A 21051-nucleotide genomic window follows, 5' to 3' on the forward strand; every position below is an offset into this window, starting at 1 on the left:
CGTGGTCATATTTAAAAGACAGGCCATCAGCCTACTGAGATGGGACCCGGCAGGCAGCCCCGCCCACGCCACGCCCACCGGCGCCCGAATAAGGGTGCGTCAGGCAGCGGCCGTGCGGGCTGCAGCACGCTCACCTGCTGCAGGTGCTTCAGGCCGATCTGGACGAGCAAGCGCTGGCGCTGCGGGAAAGATGCTGCGCGATCGGACGGTGCGACTGCTGTATGGGAGCCGCGTCAAGGCGGTGTACGTGCTGGGCACGCACCTCTGGATCGACGTCTACAGGTGAGCAGGACCTCGGCGTCGAATCGACACCCACCCCGGAAGCGAGGCGGGCTGGAGATCTCCGCCCCAGACGTCCCGAGACCCTCCTGGGACTCAGGGACGCGGACAGCCTTGCTCCAGCCCGAGTTGCCCTGCATCCCGCTCCCAGAAATCAAAGAACCTCACCCGGAAACCAGACAGCCCCAAACCTTGTGTCAGCCTCCCCGAAATCCTGAGACGCTCCCAGACACCCTAACACAGCCCTAGCTCCCTCACCGCCTCTTTCCCAGACCCCCTCCCCTGCACCACAGTCTTCCCACCGCCTAATCCTCTCCAGCTTCCAGGGCAACCTCAGCACCCCTCCTCTTCCCCGCCATCCTCTCCCCTTTCATTTCCCCACCCTGCCCTCAGACCCACCATTCTCCCTTATGCTCTCCCCTTCCCCCTAGCCCCTCCTGGTTCACCTCCCACCCACCCTTGCCCAGCCCCTCACCCCACTTCCAGATCAGCTGAGCTTGTCCAGAATTTGCTGGGAAGCTGCCTGGGGGTGGAATTTGGCCCCGGGGGTTGCTCAGGCTCCGATTTCACCCTGTGGGGGCTGCTAGTGGTTACCCGTCCCCAGACACTGGCTGTGAGTGCCTTGTCCCCAAATGCCTTCCCTTGACTTCACCCTGGGGTCAGGGAGGGACCTTGCAGCCCCCGGCTGGGGGCTGAGGGTACGGTGCAGAGGTGGGATCTTCGTCCAAAGAGTGCCCCTTATTCAGGACCATTTCCCCACCTTCTGTCCATGAACTTGGTGGGGTGCAGGATTTCTGAGGCAGAGAATGTGGCTGGGGGGATTGAGATCAGGGCCCCAGCACTACTCCCAGCTCCCAAGAAGCAGCCAAGTCCAATTTGGAGAGCCACCTCCCTACAGTGCGAGGGGCTGGCCATGTGGAGGAGTGACTGATGTGAATGGGGCAGCAGAGTCCAGGGCAGGGCCATGCAGCCTTCTATCCGAGAATTTGGAATGTTCCCCATTGCCAGAGAGGAGGGGTCTGCACTGAGAGGAGGGAGCGTGTGGGACTGGGGCAGGGTGGATGGTGCCGTGCAGATAGCTTTGGGTTGGTACCCTTCTCTGTGCTTTGAGCGGTGCTGGAGGTGACAATGTGGCTTATTGCTCCCAACTCGTCACCTGGAGCACCCTACCTCACTCGGCCCCCCCCACCACACAGCATCCCTGTGTCTCCCCACACTCCCTCCCCAGCCTGTTCTCTCTGTCCCCTTCAGTGGCCCTGGCCACGCTGCCCAGCCATTCTCCTGCCACCTCCTCAGCAGGCATTGACCACCACGAGGATACCGTCAAGCCCCAGGCTCCTTCCCCAGGGGCAAAGGGCTGGCCGGCAGGGTCACAGCAGACCAGGAACCTCTGCACTCATCTGCCCCTGGCCTCAGTGCCCCACCTGTAAACCCCAGGGGTGGTGTCTTAGGGTCATAACACAGCAGTGATGTGCGCCCCAGTCTTCGGTGGCCTGAGAGTTTCCCTTCTTCCCCCACCCACCCTCTCATCCCATCCTAAACTGGGCACTGCTAGGGAGCTGGCCAGGAGCCAGGACGCTCAAGTCTCTAAGCCTCTGCTGTCACCATACCCGCCTGTTTATTCACTGGGCTCAGCCTGAATGGCTGGCAGGGGGTGGGGAGTAAAGAAGGGGGGCACCTCCAGGCCCCCTGCCCTCCCTCTGCCCTGGCAGAGAGAGGCCCAGTCCAACTGGGGGCAGGGAGTGTGGGAAGGTGTCATCTCCCATCTAGCAGGGGGCAGAGGTGTGACAATCCCCTGTCCTTTCTCAAGAAACCAGTCATAGCCACAATGACCCACACACCTGATTTGCACTTCACTGAAGACTCTGCCTCACCCCTGAGAAGAGAAACTCGGTCTAGCCCATCACTGTCCAACCAAAACAGAGCGCAGGCTGCCACCAGAGCCACATGTCATTTGCAGGTTTCCAGCAGCCATGTTTTTAAGGTTGAAATAAACAGGTGACATTAATTTTAGTCATATATTTTATTTAACCCAATATATCCAAGTTACTAGCTCTTCAACTCAGAATCATTATGACCATTTTACTGGGTTTTCTACATCCTCTTTTTCATAGTAAGGCTTTGAAACGCAGTGGGTGTTTATACTCACAGCAGGTCTCAGTGAGCGGCGATGACCGAGGTTCTGATGCTCCGCGGCCCCGGCAGCTGGTGACCCCTGTACCAAACTGCAGGGGCTTTTGGTCCTCGGTGCCATTGCACTGTGGGCCAGATGATTCTGTGTCGCAAGGGCTGGCCTGGGCATTGCCAGATGTTTAGCAGCATCCCTGGCTTTAACCCCAAGATGCTGGTAGCGGTCCCCGGTTGTAACAACCAGAAAAGTCTCCAGATAATGACAGCGGTCCCTGGCAGGAGGACAGAAATCACCTCCAGTTGAGAACCAGTGGTGTAGTCGAAGGAAGCCCCTCCCAGAACTCAGGAGACTAGGCTCTTAGTGCTGGCGTGGATCCTAATATCGGCCACGCTGGGGGCTCCTGTCAGTCTTCATAATCGTGGGAGAGAGCAATGCGCCCTCGTGAACCGAATACGTCATTGCCGGTCTTCTCTCCATGGACCTGGAGGTCCTGCTGGGACCCACCATTTCATAGGTGAGGAAAGCAAAGCTCAGAGAGGAAGCCACTTGCCCTCCCTCACAGGGGACTCAGGTCCAACCTCCACTCTATCCTGTGTGACCCTAAAGCCAGCAGGTTGGACTGGATGACCCTCGGCCTCTCTTCCACCCTCCACCTGGGCTGTGACCTGTACCCGGGGATGTCACCCACCTCCCTTTGACCCTCCACCTCCCACTGTGTCCATCCCTTACTCAAGACCCCATGTGATGCCCCCCAGGGTCTTCGAAGAGACGTCGAGGGATGAGGCCTGATAGGTCCTGGACCCAGTTAGTTAGGGACTGGTATCTTGTCCCTTCGCTCCTTCTGAGTCACAGAGGTGACTGGACAGGCTTCACTCAGCACCCACTCCCTTTCCCAAGGGCCCTGGCCCCGCTCTCCTGCAATGCATACACGGCTTCCCTCCCCTCCAGACGCAGCAGGGGCCTCGCCTTCCTCATCCCCAGCAGACCCTAGACAGGGTCCGCCCACCTGCTCCCAGCAGCCCTGGCCCTTTGGGGATGGGGGCCCTGACCCAGCCACGTTCTGGGCACTGGCCTCCTGCAAGTGGGGAGATGAACAGGAAGGGGAAGTACGGTCTTGATCTGGAGATTTACGTTGAGATAGTTGCTCAGGATACAAGCTGTCCCCTTCTACTCTCGTGAGTATTTATCTCAGTCTGGCACATGTACGCCCTGTCCACACAATCCCCACCGTGATCTCTTTCCCTGGCAGTCGCTTCTCCACTGGGACCAGCCTGGGTCCCCATCTGATTCTGGCTGGAAGCTGGAGGGGGGCACAAAGTGAGTGGTGTCCAAGGTTGGTTTCACCTCCCCTCTGGTGACAGATGTTGTCCCTTCCCTGGAGCCAGGGTCACCACCCATAGAGTTGGGAGAGACTGGACAGCTGCTCCATCTGTCCAGGCGGGTGAGAGTTCCTGATGGGGCTGGTGTCCCCCCGACCCTGGCGGAGAGAAGGCAGGACCTGTATCCTGAGGTCTGCTGGAGCTTCAGGGCAGAGGTGTTAACAATGGGCCCTTGCCTCTGCAGGGTCAGATCCTGGCTACATTCCACCCCATGACAAGCCCGTGAAGCGGGAGGTGGGGGTGATCCCCACCCTCTTCCCCATGAAACTCCAAAACAGGGCTGACCAGTCATTTTTCTCATCAGGGCCTTGCCCCTCGCTCTCTGGCAGGGATGGGAGAGGGCACCAGGGCAGAAGTTCCTAGATGCTGGCCCAGTAAAATCCTGGGGAAGCCTGGAGTGGTACAGACACATCTCGTGTCCTCGACTCACTCCCAGACTTTCCTCCCTCTGTCGGTTGGTGCGTGTTATAGAAAGCATGCTTAGGACAGAGGCCAGGGAGGGTCCACAATCCAGTCTGAAGCAATGGGGCCTTGGGGCACTGTGACCTCCCCCTCCCATCGAGGGCCGGGCCCCACCTCACCGATGTTTCTCCTGCTGACTCCTCTGTACAAATCCCACTCCAGTCCATTGGCTTCGGGATGCTGCTAGCCCTTGAGTGCGCCATGCTCATTCCTGCCTCGGTGCCTTTGCAGGTACTGTCCCCTCCACCTGGAGCACTGACCCCCAGACTCCACAAGCCTGACATTCACCCACCAAGTCTCAGCCCAAATGTCACCCGCACCAGCATTTCATGGTGCCCCCTCTGGAGCTCCAGTCACTCTCTCCTTCATTACTGGGTTTTTTTACACTTATTTAATACCTCTTTTGTACCAGGTCGCCTTCTCAGCACCTTTTGTATTCTTCTCATGTGTATTCAATGATTTACATGTGTTTTAACCTCACAGCAACTTAATGAGTCAGGCACTATTACTGGCCCCCTTTTGAAGTTGGGGAAACTGAGGTAAGGAATGTTTGTCCGAGGTGACACAGCTGGCAAACAATGGCCGCACAGAGCCCAGGCCCCTGATTGCACTGCCAGCCAGGCTGCCTTTGGGGACTTGTGCTTTAGGGGTGTCCTCGTCCATGTCACTACCTTCCTGTTCCCGTGCCCCTCGGCCCTCGAGTCAACACAGGGCTTCTTGGTTGCGTGAATGAATGAAAGACGTGTGGACTGGCATATCATTGGACTGAGCTCTCTGCCCCCAGCCTCAGGGACAGGCACTGTTGGATGGGCCGACCAGTAGAAGGTCAAGGGCATGTGGCCAAACTTGGCCAGAGCAGCACTTGCTCCTGAGAGACTGATGGTAGAAGGAATCAAGCCAGGTCAGGTGGTCCCATAAATTAAAATAGCATCCAGAACCCTCGCCCTTAAAAGAGGCATTGCCAGGAGCTGCTCGGGTTCCAAGCCAACTCTCAGAGAGTGGGGAGGCTCTAAGGAGGCGCAGGCCCCCTGTGGTTGGAGCCCACAGCCTCCTGCACGGCCGGGGCCCTGAGCCATGAAGGGAGCTCAGTGGCAGGGGCTCACCCCCATGCCCACCCCCCAGCTGGGCAGGCACACCTGTTTAGACTTCAGGGGAGGCCAGTTTTCACAGGCAGCTCCCTCCTGTCCAGCCATGCCTGACCCTGTGCCCAGGAATTTTGACTGATCCAAGCCTCAGTTGTTCACCCAAGAGCCCAGAGCCACAGCCCACCTTTGCTGTCCCCTTCCTGGGCCTCTGACCCCACCTGAGAAATAAGTAGAGGGTTCTCAAGGTTCCTAGGAGCTTCTCATTTGATCCTCTCCTGAGCCAGGCTTGCCACTCAGTCACCAGGTGTCCCTTCCCAGAGCACCTTTAGTGAGCACTGTAACGCATGGATCCTCTCCCAGGGACGGAGCAGCTAGGCCCGAAGCTCACCTCATACTCTGCCATTACTGTCCCCGAGACGCGTGGAGCAAGTGTTTGCCCTCAATGTGCTCACCTGTGAAATGGGACAACATTAATACAGGCCTCGTGGGGTTGTTGAAAGGATGGACTGAGATCGTGTGGACCACGGGCTTGGCTCAGGGCCTGGCACCTAAAAAATACTCATACGTAGTTATCATGAGTTAGTATTGGGTTGGCTATATGTTATTAAGACAAATAATAATGAGATATGCCCTCAAAGAGTTCATAATGCTCATGGGAGAGAAACGTGGAACAATTTTTGAGTGTTGTTTGAGGCACCAGCAAAGAGAGGGAAAGATGAGTCCCTGACTGATAGAATCAGGGAAGACTTCCTGGAAGAGGTGGCAGCCAAGACGAAGCATGGACAGGGGTTCTCAGTGTGACCAGGACATGCTATGCAGGAGCAAGTGTACCCAGCAGGAAAACTGGGACACATGGGGACTGCAAGGGCACAGTTTCAGTGTCCTGAAAGATAAGGCTAGAGAGCCAGTAAGCTCAGGCAGGGCTCTGAATGCCAGGCTCAGGCAATAGACTTTGGTCTCTAGGCAGTAGGGAGTCATCGAAGGTGTCTGAGAAGAGAGCGCCCATAGGTTAGTTACATCGTTTCTTCCTTAGCAGAGGACCCCGGGCAGAGGAGGCGCCAGTGCCCAGTGCGAAAGGCTGCTGGGGTTACCAAGCAGGGAAGGAGGCTGGCCGAAGGCAGACACCACGGTTGCCCGCACCGACCCGTGTCTAGAAGCAGCCACCACCATGCCAATAGTGAGGCCTGGCTTCCCTCCCCTTTTCCTCACTGTTAGGATGCCCACCTGACGCTGCATGCCAGGCCGGCACCCCTGACGCCCCCTCCCCTGGACTCCTGCAAAGAGCCGGGGACAGGATATCCCCGCGCTCAGGCACCCAAGCTGGGGTCGCTGCGCGGTGGAGCCCGCCTGCTATTAACGAGGCTCAGAGCCGGTGGGCAAACTGAAAGGGACAGATGCCAGTGAGGAGTAGGCCTGTCATGCCCTCTGGCCCAGGGCAGAGTCAGCTGCCCCAGCTCTGCAGGGCCACACTGGGGACGCTCCCCACTGACTGAATGAAAGCCACCGAGACCGGATAGCTCCCCAGCATCAGTGGGTCGGGCAGTTGTGAAGTCACAAAGCCCAGGATTCCCTAGGGTTGGGCTCCGTGAACGTCCCTCTTCTACACCTGAGGCTGACTGCCAGTCTTGCTCAAAGACCCTCTGACTCCGACCACACGGCCATTTCCTGGCCATTTCCTCTCCGTTTCCACGGCCACCACCAGGTCCCAGGTCACCTTTATCACTCATGGGGACAGCTGCAATCACTTTCTTGCTGGTCCCCCCTCTCCCAGATTTGCTCTCCTGAAATCTGTTCCCCACCCTGCCCCCTGGGTCATCTGTCTGCAGCGTAGACACGACCACGCCTCCCTGCTTTGAAGCTTCTATGCTGTCAGGGAGAAGGCCGTGACCCGGCCCTCTCCTCCCACAGACCCCTCCCCCTCACCCACCAACTCCAGCCACACAGACCTCCTCCCAGTGTCTCCAACGTGCTGGGCAAACGTCCACCTCAGGTCGTCCCCCCAGCTGTCCTTGCTGCCTGGAGATCTCTGCCCTGCTTTCTCTCTCACAGTTTCTCTAACAGTGGCCCCCAGACCAGCAGCATCAGCGTCTCCAGGTGATGCTGACACACACACAGATTTAAGAAACACCAATCTAATGAACTCTGGTCTGTCCTTCAGAGCAGAAACTTTAGATCTTAGCTCAAATGCTGCTTCCTCCAGGGACCCTCCCTTGACTCCCCGACCAGAACCTCATGGCACACCGTACCCCTCCTTTACAGCCATTCCCAGCTGTACGCACACAGTTAACTGTGTCGTTCGTTGAAAGTCTTCCTCTTCCACCAGAATATATGCTCCATGTGTCCAGGAAATACATTTCTCGCCCACCTACTCCCAGCACCTAGAGCCGTGCCTGGCACGTAGTGAGTGACTAACGGCAGAAGTAAGCCCTCCTTCTTCCAGCCCATCCTGCAGCAAATATTTACATTTACTCTGTGCCTGTTCTGGGCCAGGTGCTGAAACAGAGAGAAAAGACAGCCCCTACCTCCAATGAGCTACCCGCCACAAGGGAAAGTAAACATGGGGACAAATCAACTGAGTTGCGTCACCAGACAGAGAAGTCAGGGAAAAGTATTACAAGTAGAAGGAACAGCATGTGCAAAATGCACGGTGAGTCAGACAATGCAAGGTGTTGAAAGGTTGGAAGGAGTTGCAGAACATGAGGCTGGAGAGTCCAGTCGAGACGCAGTGGTTAAATGCCGCTGAGTGAACGCTGGGCTAAAGAGTTTGGGTTTCATTGTGTGGGTAGGCACTGAGGAGCCACAGAATAATTTCAATCAGGCAAGTGACCTGATTTTTTTTTATTATTCTAGTAATAGAGTGTGGGAAGCCAAGAAGAGTGGCTTCATTAGTTCATTTATTCACCAAGTGTGGATAGAGCGTGGCCGTAGGCTAGGTGCTGGGACACAGTGGTGGGCAGAGCAGACGTGGCCCCGGGAACTGCAGCCTGTCCTTCCATCCACACCATCTTTATCTTTGCCTCTTTCCCATAAGGAGATCACCGTCACCTCCAACACCCCCACTCGCTCGCCCTCGATACTGTCCCTGGACCCCTCCCTGCAGCCTCCAGGGACAAGAGAGGTGCCCACAGCCCCTGCCTTCCAAGAGGTTCTTCCAGGGGAGGGGAGGATCCGTCTGAGACAATGGGTGACTTTGTTGCTTCTGCCGGGGCCGTTCCAAGAATAGTTGTTTGCTCAGCTCCAACCAGGGCTGGTGCTGGGTCGTAGGAGGGTGTGGGGCCCTGGAGCTTTCATGTGGCCCAGGCATTAACCCCCTGAGCCTCGGGGCCTCCCCCAGTTTCTCACTGGTGGGGAGGAAGGAGGTCAGCAGCAGGCATCCCTTGCAGCACTATCGTCGGAGCCATGGTCGTAAGCGGTCAGCCCGCGCTGTGAGTTTGTAAAGCATTTTTTTCTAAATCAAATTGTATGCAGAACCCAATATATAAAACCAGTTGAAATAACAGTGGCTCTAGCTGAAGTGGGGATACAGCTTTTGGGCACCTCCTCCCCACCCCTTAGCCAGGGACCTGCCCCCTCTGCTCTCTCTGGACTCCAGCCACCTCTGACCTGCTCCCAGCCTCCCATGTGGCACCTGATGAAACAGACAGAGCAGAAGTGCCTTGCTCGAGGCCACCCAGCAAGTTGACGGTCAAAGCCGGGACTTACACTAGAGGAATGTTTCCCAGCTCTTATGATTTTTACCCAAACCTTATTTCCCCTACAGTACTATTAACACTGTTCTTTAAACCAATTCACATGTTCCTTCTAACTTTGTTTTAAATGGAGATCTTACAGCATTGCCATAAATGGCAGGTCTTTACAATTGCCATAAGAAAATAACACGTTTAATAAATACATGCATCTTTTAAATTGTGCATCCACATGCCACTTAAAAGCATCTCAGGTGTGTGCCTGCACCTGCCTTTGGGAACTGCTGCCTGGTGCTTCTAAAAGGTTCGCCTCTGTCCGGCCCAGCCCCTCAACAGCAAACGGGGCTCAAGCTTCATCTGCCTACATGCCCCTAATCCAGGGTTTTTGCTTAGACTCCTGGTGATGGATGTGACACAGGGCAGCAGGCCACGCCCACAGGTGCACAGCCTCAGGTCAGCCCGGTGCTCCCCTGACAGGCTGGGGCATTCAGAAGGGGGCAGGCGAGTGAGGATTTGCGTAGTGATGGAGCTTCTCTATGGAGCTCCCTTCCCAGCAGTGAGCATGGGCTGCTGGGTCCCTGCCCACACACTCTCCCTGCAAGGGCCCAAAGCCAGTGGTCTGTGGCCTGGGTCAGAGAGACCCTGTGTGGTGGCCTCTACGGCTTCACCCTCACAGCCTTGGCTTCCCTGGGGCTCTAACCACCAGGAAGCACTGCTGAATGTCTGGACCAGGGGTTCTCACACTAGTCTCTGGACCAGCAGCTCCGACGATTCCTAGAAACCGAGTAGGAATGCCAATTCTCAGGCCCCACCCCAGACCTACCACATCTGAAACTCTGAAGAGGGGCCCAGCAATCAGTGTCTTAACCAGCCCTCTAGGTAATGCTGCTGCTGCCGCTGCTGAACTTGGAGAGGCATCGGTCTAACCCTCTCGTTGCACCCTGGCTCCTGCCCACATCTTCAGCCGCCCCGGCCGCACCTCAGTCCTGCCAGCCAGACTCTCCGGGGTGGGAGCCACAAATCTGCAGCCTTAAAATAAACCCTGAAGGTTTAAACAGCACCCCAATGATTTGGATGCCCGGCCACAGTGGAGAACTGTTCTGGAACCCCAGAGCACCAGGCTGTCAAAATAGCCCATACGCCCTTGAAGCAGACACTTGTGCCTGTCTCAGTCCCAGATTCCCTGAAATCCCACCTTAATCCCTCTTTGGCCTTTGGGAACCTTCAGGCCAGAACTTGGATTAGCAAAACCACAAGCCTCAGGCCGCTCTGTCCCCTAGTCTCTTTGTCCTTCCTGTTTGTTGCCTCCCCTTAAGCCAGTGTTTTAGGCAGTTTGAGCTGCTATAAAAAAGTATCATGGCTGAGTGGCTTAAGTGCAGACTTTTATGTCTCAGTTCTGGATGCTGGAAGTCTGAGGTCGGGGTGCCAGCGCAGCCAGGTTCTGGCGAGGACGCCCTTCCTGGCTTGCAGCCAGCCGCCTTCTTACACGGCCTTCCTCGCTGCACATGGCGAGAAAGCTCGCTCTCTCTTCCTTGTCTTATAAGGCAACAAACCTTATCAGATTGGGACCTCATTCTCATGACTTTGTTTAACCTTAAGTTTCTTCTAAATGCCCTATCTTCAAATACAATCCCATTGGGCCCTAGGGTTTTAATATGTGAATCTGGGGTGATGGGAAAAGGCAGAAAATTGTACCTGAACAATGGGGAAAAATGTGAAAAAAAATAAATAAGAATATGTAAATTTGAGGAAATACAAACATTCACTCCACCTCACCGGGATCAAATCTGTTTTTTCTGTGCCCTGAAATCTTGAGGGCTTTTCAAGAATTCCAAAAGTGTTTGCATTTCAAAAGAAAACCACTGTGGAAACCCAAGGAATGACTCTCAGAGAAGGGGATTCCAAGTTGTGGCAGGAAGGAGGGAGCTCTGTGAAGGAGCCAAGATTGAGGGCCCACCCCTGGCCTCTTTAGGATCCAAGTTCCAGCCTCCACACCCTGTGCAAATCCAGCCTGGAGTGCCTGCCTCCTGCCCTCCTGCTCAGACACCAGACGGGAGGTGGGAGACAGGGTGTAGGTTGAATGCGGCCTCTGAAGCGAATTCACCCCTCTGCCTGGGCCTCAGTCATCCACCTCTATGGTACCACGTAGTCCTGAAAGCTGGTTGCCCATCAGAGACACTGGGAAGCTTGTTACGAATACAGATTCCCGGGCCCCACCCTCAAACTGTCTGACTCAGTAGGTACATGATTGGCCCAGGAATCTGTATGTTTACAAAGCACCCTCCTCCCTACCAGGTGATTGCACTACAGCTAGGTCCTTTGGAGCCCCCCAGGCCAGACAACCCAGGAGGGGCCTTGCCATTTTCAGGAGCCTCCTCCTGAATCTCCTCGTCCCACCTTCTCCAGGGATCCCCATAACCTGCTCTCCTCTCTCCCTTCAGTGCTGCCCCAGCCGGGGCCCAAACCTTCAGCCTGAAGCACTCGGAGCACGTGCAGGTGGAGGTGGTGTGTGACGGGCAGGCCGAGGAGGTGGTCACCAACGGCAAACAGCGCTGGCCTCTCTCACCCAGCACCACACTTCGACTCACCATGAGCGAGGCGAGCACCGAGGCCAGCAGCGACAAGGTACCACAGCTGGGGAAGTCCACCCCGCAGGCCCTGCTGGAACCCAGGCAGGCTGGACCAGAGCGGTCCCACGGAAACAGAATCAAGCCGCGCGTAACATTTTCCGTTTTCTAGCAGCCACATTAAAAGAGAAAAAAACAAAGAAGCAGATGGAGTTAATGTTAATAGTATCTTTTACTTAACGACACATATCAAAATATTATCACAGAGACATGGTGTCAACATAAAAACTATTAACGGGACAGCTTACACTCTTTTGTTACACCCAGTCTAGGTCTGGTGTGCGTGTCACACTCACAGCACATCTCAGTTCGCACTAGCCACATTTCAGGGCTCAATAGCCACCTGTGGCGAGTGGCTACTGTGTAAGGCGGCTCGGCGTTAGACCGTGGGATGATGGCTGTGTGGAAGGTTAAATCATGGGCTACTGAATGGAAAAATATTAGAATCTCTGGAAGTTACAGCCACAGGTGCCCTTGTTTTTACCATGTATAAAATGGGGCACGGGGTACCCGGGCAGCAAAGTGATTTGCCCAGGTGGTAAAGGCAAGGCCAGACTCTCCTCCCCGGGACCCTCTCTAACTGTGAACCTCAGGTGCCCCGCAGCAGTGACGGGCTTTATCCAAAGGAAACAACCTCAGCCCTGCTGCCTGGCTGCTTGGTGGGAGCTAGACATACACCACGGCCAGTGTAGGGGCCCCACAAGTGGCAGAGTACCCCAGGGGCACAAGCAGGCAGTTGGCATCCTGGATGCACTCTGTGAGGATGGGAGTCCCTTTCTAGTCTGATCATCTAGGGGAAGTGGCCCACCAACCCAGGAGTGCTTCCTGGAGGAGAGGGTGCAGATATCAGGAGAAAGCAAGCCTGACAGGCTGTGAAGTGAAAGGCAGGGAAGGTCACTACCGCAGAACTTCCTGCCTGTGATAAGTGACCTCTGCTCTTCTTTCCCTTCCTGCCAAGGTCACCGTCAACTACTATGAGCAGGAGGGGAACGCCCCCATCAACCAGGCTGGGCTCTTCCTGACAGCCATTGGTGAGTTAACAAGGCCATAGCCTGGGTGCCTTCATCCCCCGGGGACTGGCCTGCAGCTACACTCGGTAGCACTGGGACTGTTTTCAGCGCTGCAGGCCTGGCACTTGCAGCTTCCTCCGAATAACGCAGGACCACGGGGTGATGCCGCAGACGCCTCCGGGCCCTTCTCTACCAGGGTGGGGGATGGCGTGCAGGGGGAGGGGTGCCTTGGTCTGCAAGCAGCTCACCCCAACGTCAGGGTCCCCGTCATGGGCTTCATGGGTCACGAAGAAGAAAGAGCAAAGTCTGCTCCTCCCCCACCTGTCCCCTGCCGCCGGGGGAAGAGCTCGCCTCTCAGAGTGAGGGGAAAGCTTGTGCTGTGCTGTCCTGCCAGTCCTGGCTACGCCCTTCCGCTTCCTGGGCCCAGAGATGCAGCCTGGGTCCTTAACTCACCGCCTGCAAGCCCTTCATTTAACTCGTGAGGGCAGTGAGGCCCAGAGAGGTTAGGGAACTCGTTCATAGTCACACAGCAGAACCCAGGATGATTTCTACTCACCCCCCTCCCCCCTCACCCCCACCCTCGGCCCTCAGGCTCTTTGCCTCACCCGGCAGTTCCCTGCCCTGGCGGAGCCAGGCTGGCTCAGCAAGGCCCAGAGAGGTGGTCTCCTGAAACTGCCGTCATTCAGCTCTTCTGTAGTTAAGGTGCTAATGGTATATATGGTTTCTTTAAATGTTTAATCATAGAATGTGGTTATAGTCCAGAGGGTGATTGGTCCATCCATTCTTAGTTTAACGCTGACAGTTGCCACATGGTCGGGGGAGGGAACTACCCGTTACTGAGTATTGACTGCATGCTGAATGCTTTGAAAATGAGACTGACGTCTCCCCTTTGTTGAACACCTACTCGGTGATCAGGATTGTGCTGGGTGCTCTGAGGGTGTCTTCCTGCCGCATCTCAATCTGTGCTCACCACAGTTCCAAGGGTAAACACTACTACTGTTCCCATTTTACAGATGAGAAAACCAAGGCTCAGACCAAGTAAAACAGCCCTGGCTGGTGTGGCTCGGTCAGTAGGGCGTCGTCCCCCTATCCCAAAACATCACAGGTTCGATTCCCAGTCAGGGCACATGCATAGGTTGCAGGTTTGATCTCTGTTCAGGAGACAGACAATCGATGGGGTTTTTTCTCTCTCTCTCTTCCTCCCCTTCTCTCTAAAATCAATAATCATGTTCTTGGGTGAGGAGAAAAGAAAAGTAAAAGAAAAACTTGCCAGAGGCCACACACCTGGAAAGTGGTTTGTGAGACCCCAAGTCACTCCAGACCTCTCATATCCTCCAGGGGTCTGGGAAATCCCTGCCCCCCCCAAACCCAGCGAGTTCCAGGCCAGCCCCCTCCTTCTCCAGCCCGGTGCTCACAGCTGCCCAAATGGGCTCAACAGCAATGCTCTTCCGCTTCTCAGCTTATTCCCGGAGGGCTTGGTTGCTGGTCCCCCCACTCCTCCTTCTACCTGAGGGGGTGCCCAGACTGGGGCGGGTCCCCAGGACAACCTGGGGGACTTCAGAGAGGAAACCAAAGCCTCCCGAGCCGCAACTGAGGGTTGGCACGGAGTGGACCTCACGTGCGCACAGAGCCCCCAAGTCGTCTCGGGTGACCGTCCCTGAGGAAACCTAATCCCACAGAGACGGGACACCTGAGGACTTGAGCAGGAAGGGCAGCGGCCAGAGGTCCGGGAACTGAGGGTGATCGCCGAGGGCTGGCTGTACCAAGAACGGGCATTCCACAGAAGCAAGGCCGACTTAGGGTAGATGGCAGATACTGCACCGTAGGGTAACAAGACCAGACTCCCCCCCACACCCCGAGAAGACAGCAAAGCTTGTGCTGAGTCCCCAGAAGATAGCACATGTGCCGTGGTGAGCTACCAGGCTCCTCCCTCCAGGGCTCTGCCATGGTGCTTTCGCCGGACAATTATTTAGTGACCTGCCACTCATTCCAGATATTTAGGTTCCATGGACCAGTAAGATATTCTGCCCCCACCGAAAAAATAACAATAATAAAATTAACATCTTTAATGCCTGACCCCAAAACAGACATTAATAATTTGTCCTCCATTATCACCATCTTTCAACATCCACACACCTACAAAGTAGGCGGGGCCTAACCTCAGAGTGAAAGACAGTCTTCACATTGTGGAGACAGAGCTTTATGGAGAACTCGCCTCATTGAACTTTCGTTTCCTGTCCCACCCGGGTCCCAGGTGGAAATTTGATTACCTCTGGGGCCCACTGGCCTAACTGACTTTTCCGGGTCTTGCCTTTTCTCAAGCATCTACCCCCGGGGTGCTTGAGCCCTACATCCCGAATAACCCCTCATGGCAGCACCTCGGAGACAGGGACAACTGAACGTCCCAAGATGTTGGGGCTGTGCCCTGAGGACATCCCTGTGAGTCTGTCTCCCCTCGCTCTGTCCTGAGCCCACACAGAGCAGAAAGAACCCTGGCTTCAGAGTAGACACAACTAAGTCTAAGTACTGACTCTGCCCCTGCAGCCACATGGTGACCGTCACCCCGCTGCGCCTCAGTTTCCTCATCTGCAAAATGGGCTCACAGTGCACAGTACTTGCAAGGATTCGATGGGATGCAGTGTGCAAAGAGCCTGGCGTAGAGTAGGTGCGCAGGTGCTCTCTTCTCCCCTCCCAGTGGCTGCCCCCTCGCTCTGCCTGGGTGAAGTTGAAGAACTCTGCTGCCCTCAGGCTTCTTCTTGGTGTTCAGGAATGCACCCATAATGCTCTTGGCCAGATCAGGTTCTAGGTCTGGGTCTCAGTCCTACCAAGGACTTGCTGTTTGGCCTTGACAAGTAGCCCACCCCCTCTAGACCGCACATTTTCCCAGGTATAAAATGAGGGGTTTGAGCTCATTGGTCCCTGAGGGCCTTCAGGACTCCAGTTAGGGCTGATCTGCAAAATTCTCCTGTTAAGGGAGAAAGCGGGGATGGGGAGGAGGGAGGCCCAGAGTCTCAGCCTCTTCGCTGCAGACCTGGCAATGGGAGCAGTACACCCACACGAGCCTTGAGAAGTTCCAGCAGCACCCTGGAGACCTTGCCCCTTGTGCCCCGCTCCCCAGCACCTCGGGTGGCTGTTGGGGGCAGAGACCTTCTCCCCACCACACCCCAGGCTGCCCAGTGAATCAAGAAGGCCAGGCACACTGTCACTGTTCACGGGGCCTGGTGGCCCACCAAAATGCTTGTGGCTCTGTGTCGAAAGCTGAGGCCTCGGCGTCTGGGTTCTCACTTAGGGCAGGCTGCCTTGAACCCAATTTGACATTTCCCGTTAATCTGCCCCACACCCCAGGCGCCACCCGACACCTCGAGGCTATTCCCAGGAGCTGAGGTAGGGCTCAAAGTCTCTGGGAAATGCAGAGCCCTGCGGCCCTGAAACACGTGTCCCCTCCTTTCTCTCCAAGATGGCACAGACATTCCAGCAGGGCAGAGCTCTGGCCAGGTCATACCAGCCCTCCTCTCCAACCCAATAAGGAGCATCTCATTAGAATCCAGTTAAATTCAACATTGAGACAAACTTTGAAGGGGAGCAGTCCTCGAGGGATGGCTCATAGCTTGGGGGACGGGGATCCCTGCTGGGGAAGGGGGATCCTGAGGGAGGGAGGAGGGGAGAGAAGGCCATTTTCGGTTGACTTTGGAGACAGCTCATGAGTCATAAGACAGCAAATGTGCAGCCCTGAGGGAGGCTGGAAGGTGGGTGATAGAGGCGCCCAATTACATAATGTCCACGTGGCATAACAGGAAGTCAGTGAAACCTACCCATGTTTCCTAAACCAAGAAAGGGCAGTGAGCATATTATTTAGTGTTACGGAGGTTGCTTTCAGGCAGGTAAGGGACAGGCCTAACAGGGACCTTCGTGCCAAACAGTTTCTTCAGAACTGTTGGGCACTAAGTGATTTCTTGTGCACGAGGTGCAAGCATTCATAAAATGTTTAAATTTAAGAAAGCATAATGAAGGAAAGCACAAGCAAGTGCTTAGAGTTGATCTCAGGAGCTGCAAAGTGGTGCCACCTTGTGGCCCAGAAACAAAGTCCACGGGGCCGCTGAGGGTGGGGGTAAGGGGGTCTGTGGCCAGTTCCTCAGGGGATGACAGACATTTAGGGAAGCAAATCTCAGGCCTCCGAAGGTGGGCTTGGCTTCTGGGAGCAGCCCAGGGCGGAGGTCAGCCTGAGTCAGTGGAGGGAACAGCCGGGCAGGGGTCTGGAGTCAGGGCCCCGTGGGCTGCATGGCTTTGCACTTCCTGAGGACTAGGAAGTCCTCATTTCCCCGCTGGGTGCCTCAGTTTCCTCATCTGCACAGAGGGGGTGGCTGGGTGCGGGAGAGCCCCTTCCATCTGGCACGACAGAAGGGCCTGCCGCTGGCAGGGTCAACTATACACACAGGAGACATTATTGTCTTAAAAAGCGAAGGCAATGGTTCCTTAAGGAGGCTGGGTCCGAGGCTGGTTCCCAGGGAGGAGCTTCAGTGGGGAATGTCCAAAGGGAAGTCCCTGAAGGTCTGGGAGCCAAAACCAACACAGTTGTGCCATCCGAGCCTCTCGCCTCTTTAATGGCAGCTGGTGGTTCTGCCTCCCCGGCTTTCTCCCTGAAAGCCTTAGCGGGCTCCAGCCTCCCAGATGCCCAGTCCCATTTTCTGAAGGGGGACCTCTCTGAGTCTGGGTTTGCCCACCTCGAAAATGGAAACAGTACTATTTATCTCATAGGATTGGGGATTCCTTGAGAGCAGGCCGTGTACCCCAATGTCCCACCACTAGGTCTCTGTCCCCAGTACGGTGCCTGCGACACAGCAGATGCTCACCAGTGACTTGCTGAGTGGGCGGGACCAACTGGAGGAGTGAATATAATTACACCTTTCAGTATCTAACAAACAGCGGGGCTGGAGGTGTGGGGACGCCTCTCCCAAGGACCAGGTGTCCTTAACGCCTCCTTCTGGACCCAGAGAAGCCACATTCAAGGGTGGGAGGGAATCAGACTGTGGACAAAGGAAGGACTTGAACATAATCCCCAGACCGAGGGTGAGTGGCCCGAGGAGGGGTGACATCAGCACCCTCCCTGAGCCAGGATCCTCTTCCCCACCTAACCCAGGGAGAGGGCATGCCTGCCAAAGGGACTTACCAGGAATTCATTCATTCCCACCCAACTCCCTTCTCAGTCCAAGTCATGCCCAGTGTACAGCTGAGCCCTCCAAGCAGTTCCCGGGCCTGGACCCAGCTCCTCTCGGTCTGTGTGATGCTCCCGTCACCTCTCAACAACTGTCCTGCCCCACCCTGCTAGTCTCTAATGCAAGAGGTCATGTCACCTCCCAGGGACATGTAGCAATATCTGAAGACATCTTGGTTGCCGCAGCTGGGGGATGTTACTGGCATCCAGGAGGTACTGCTAAACACTCTACGATGATGCACAGGGCGACTCCCTCCACACAGAAATGTCCGGCATGAGCTGTTTGTAGTGCCTACTGTTGCAATTGGTGCATCTCCTCAAATGGGAAAGGGCCCCATTGTGCAGGTAAAGAAACTGGTGCTCAGAGATGCTGTCTAACCTGCCCAAAGTCACACAGCTTATAAGGAGAAAACCAGGGCTCGAACCCAGCACTACCTGATGCTGAGTCTTGGGTTCATTTCACCACGGTTTCCACGAAGCCCGTTCCCACTGCAGGCCTAGTTCAGCGAGGACACCAGAGGTCCCTTCCCCAAGAGGAAGGATAGACAAGGACCCCGCCCTGGACCCTCTCTCTGACAGCCTGACCTCCCAGGTACCCTCAGGTCAAGAGGGGCTGGAAACCCAGTTTCCCGCCCAAAGCAGAGCCTCCATCCTTGGCGGTGGGACGTAGACCACCGAGAATCCCAGAAGACGCACGTTCTCAGGTGCACAGGTGCGCACGTGCCCTGGACGGGCTGGGAAGGCAGTTGGGGAACCCTCTGGCAGTTTTCAAAGTAAAACCTTTGAGTCAGACCAACTGCAGTGTGTGTCCCAGTGCTGAGGCCACCTGCGTGACCCTGGGCCTCTCTGACCTGAGGTTCCCAGATCTACACAGTGAGGCTCTCATCCCACGCACCACCCAGAACTGCCTGAGGAACCAGGCAGCGGTGGGCGATCCGGACCTAACCGGCAGCACCTCCCGAAGCCGTAACGGTGAAGTCGGCAGCATCCCCCGTGTTGGCAGTGGGGTGTTGAGGCAAGGGGTTGGACAAGATGCCTTCAGCCAGGCCCTCTTCTTCCAGGGACCCAGCAAGTGGCGAGCCACACCCTGATCCCACTGGTCTTCCTCTAGTCCCTGCCCCACCCTGTCTGGCAGGCTCAGCAACTCACCCATTTGTCTGTCCCCAGAGATCTCCCTGGATGTGGACGCAGACCGGGATGGCGTGGTCGAGAAGAACAACCCAGCAAAGGTACCTAGCTACCAGGACAGAGAAACAGGCAGGGGTAGGAGGGCATTGAGAACAGAGCCCCAGGCTGGATCCCAGAAGCAGCCATGGTCCTCCCAGCTAATAAAGGTGACTGTCAGTCTCAGAGGGGGACATTCGACAGGCTCCCAGGCCCACAGCGCAAAGTGACGGACCTGCAGAGGAGACAGGCCCCCTATAAGAACAACTGTGGAACAGGTTCCCAAGTCTCAGCCCCACCCCACAGGATAGGGGACCCCCAGTTCATAGAGTTGTTGGAACAAACTAATGTCCTGCCACGAAGGAAGTGCTGCCAAGGTTTTAGTTCTTATTATGTTGCCTTTAAAAAAAAATGTGTAAATCTGAGTGGGAAAGACCACCGAGGGGCAGAGGCTGCATTCATCAGCCTCAGTTCAAGGCACACAATCTTGAATGGTGTGTACCCAGCCCCTCTCCTGCTACTGATTTATTCACTCATTCATCATTCGTTCATCGGTCCAGTCATTCATTCACTCATTCCTTTTCTTCTGTCCTTCCTACTTTCCCCATTCCTATTCTGCTTCGCCACACAGGACCATTCTAATGGATTTAATGTGTCTCTTTCGGTTCTTCTGGTTCTTACAAAACCTGTGGTCTGGTTGGTGTGCAGGAATTTTTAACTTGTGCCGATAGCATCATGTTCTCCGTTTCATTCTGTTCTGTACTTTTTGCCTGGAACACAGTGTTTAAGCTCCATTGGCTTTGCTCTGTTACATTCTCTAATTATTTGCTGTAACAATCTGAAGCCTGGTTTAAATTACACATGGATGGATACTTTTAAAAGTTAGATAAATACACCAGCCAGGAGCCTGGCTACTTACTAGCCTCTGAAGAACCGCAGACTCCCTGCCTGTTGCTAAGGGGCCTCAGGAAGCCCTTTAGGGAGCTGTTTCTCCCGGGCTCCTCAGTGGGCCTCCACCGCCCTGGCCCTGCCGTCCTGAGGCGGCTGAGTCAGCCTCACACGTCCATTTTCTGTGTCGGTGGCCCCAGGATGTGACCATAGATTCCACACAGGCCTCTGAGACATCAGCCCCGCCTGAGGACCTCTGTGGCCTTGGTGACTTGGTGAAGTCACAGAGTCCCTAACGGCCTGAACTCACCCAGGCTTTCCCCATGTGAGTCAGTGACATTTTACACCGTGTTTATCATTTCATAAATATGTGTTGAGCATCTTTTCTATGCCAGGACTGAGTCAGGCCACGGGGACAAGGGGCCCACATTAAACAAAGAATGTCATAGGTGGCCTTTTCATCACAGTTGTCCTAAATCCACTCCAGAAAGAACATGTTCAATGTCATGAGTATGAACCCAGGGAGGTCGTTCCGTTCGAGGGATCATAAAGTCGTTCAGGGGAAATGGGACGGTTTTGCTGTGCCCAGAAGGAGGAGTGGTGTTGGTCAGGGGAAGGGAGACAGGACGGCATACCAGGCGGAGGAGCCTGTGCAGGCGAAGACCTGAGGGCTTGGCGTGTGGGGAGCAGAAAGGCAGCCAGTGTGAGCTAGAAGGAAGGGGGGGGGAGACAGATGGAGATGGGGGGCAGGTCTCCCCGGGGCTGGCAGGCCAGGTGACTTTATCATAAATCAGCAGAGAGCCCTTAACCAGGAAGAAAGCAGGAAAGCAGCCCAATCTGTTTGGGTTCATTCTAACCACTCTGGCTGCAGTGCAGCAAATAGGGCGCCTTGCAGGTCCCATTTGGAGCACTCGGAGGGTGTCTGGAAACAGCTGTGTGTCTGTCCATCCAGGTGTCTTCCCCCGAGCCCCTCTGGGGACTGCAGAACCTGCCGTAGAATCTCCATCTGCCTTCTGTCTTCTGTCTCCACCCTTCCCCGGTCACAGGCACAGCAGACATGAGGTTCACAAGTGCCTCATCCAGTGTCTGTGTCTCTCTCTGCCACTGTCTGTCCCTCTCCTGAACTTG

The 21051-nt window shown here is 55.6% G+C and overlaps 1 protein-coding gene across 2 annotated transcripts in view; it reads left to right on the plus strand.

Moving 5' to 3' along the window:
• The window catches only part of PADI2 (peptidyl arginine deiminase 2), a 40041-nt gene that overhangs the window by 786 nt on the left and 18204 nt on the right, over positions 1 to 21051 (plus strand). Inside the window, exons 1-4 of one of the 2 annotated variants that reach the window (XM_037045093.1) lie at positions 101 to 282; positions 11464 to 11647; positions 12608 to 12680; positions 19039 to 19100. In XM_037045093.1, coding sequence (XP_036900988.1) covers positions 191 to 282; positions 11464 to 11647; positions 12608 to 12680; positions 19039 to 19100 — 411 coding nt within the window. In that variant the 5' untranslated portion in view covers positions 101 to 190. Of the gene's footprint in view, positions 1 to 100; positions 283 to 11463; positions 11648 to 12607; positions 12681 to 19038; positions 19101 to 21051 lie in introns of those variants that run through there. The other variant, XM_037045094.1, reaches the window with a different exon arrangement.

Source organism: Sturnira hondurensis, unplaced genomic scaffold, assembly GCF_014824575.4.
Source record: "Sturnira hondurensis isolate 20B ecotype Veracruz unplaced genomic scaffold, ASM1482457v3 Scaffold0004257, whole genome shotgun sequence".
Taxonomy (NCBI): domain Eukaryota; kingdom Metazoa; phylum Chordata; class Mammalia; order Chiroptera; family Phyllostomidae; genus Sturnira; species Sturnira hondurensis.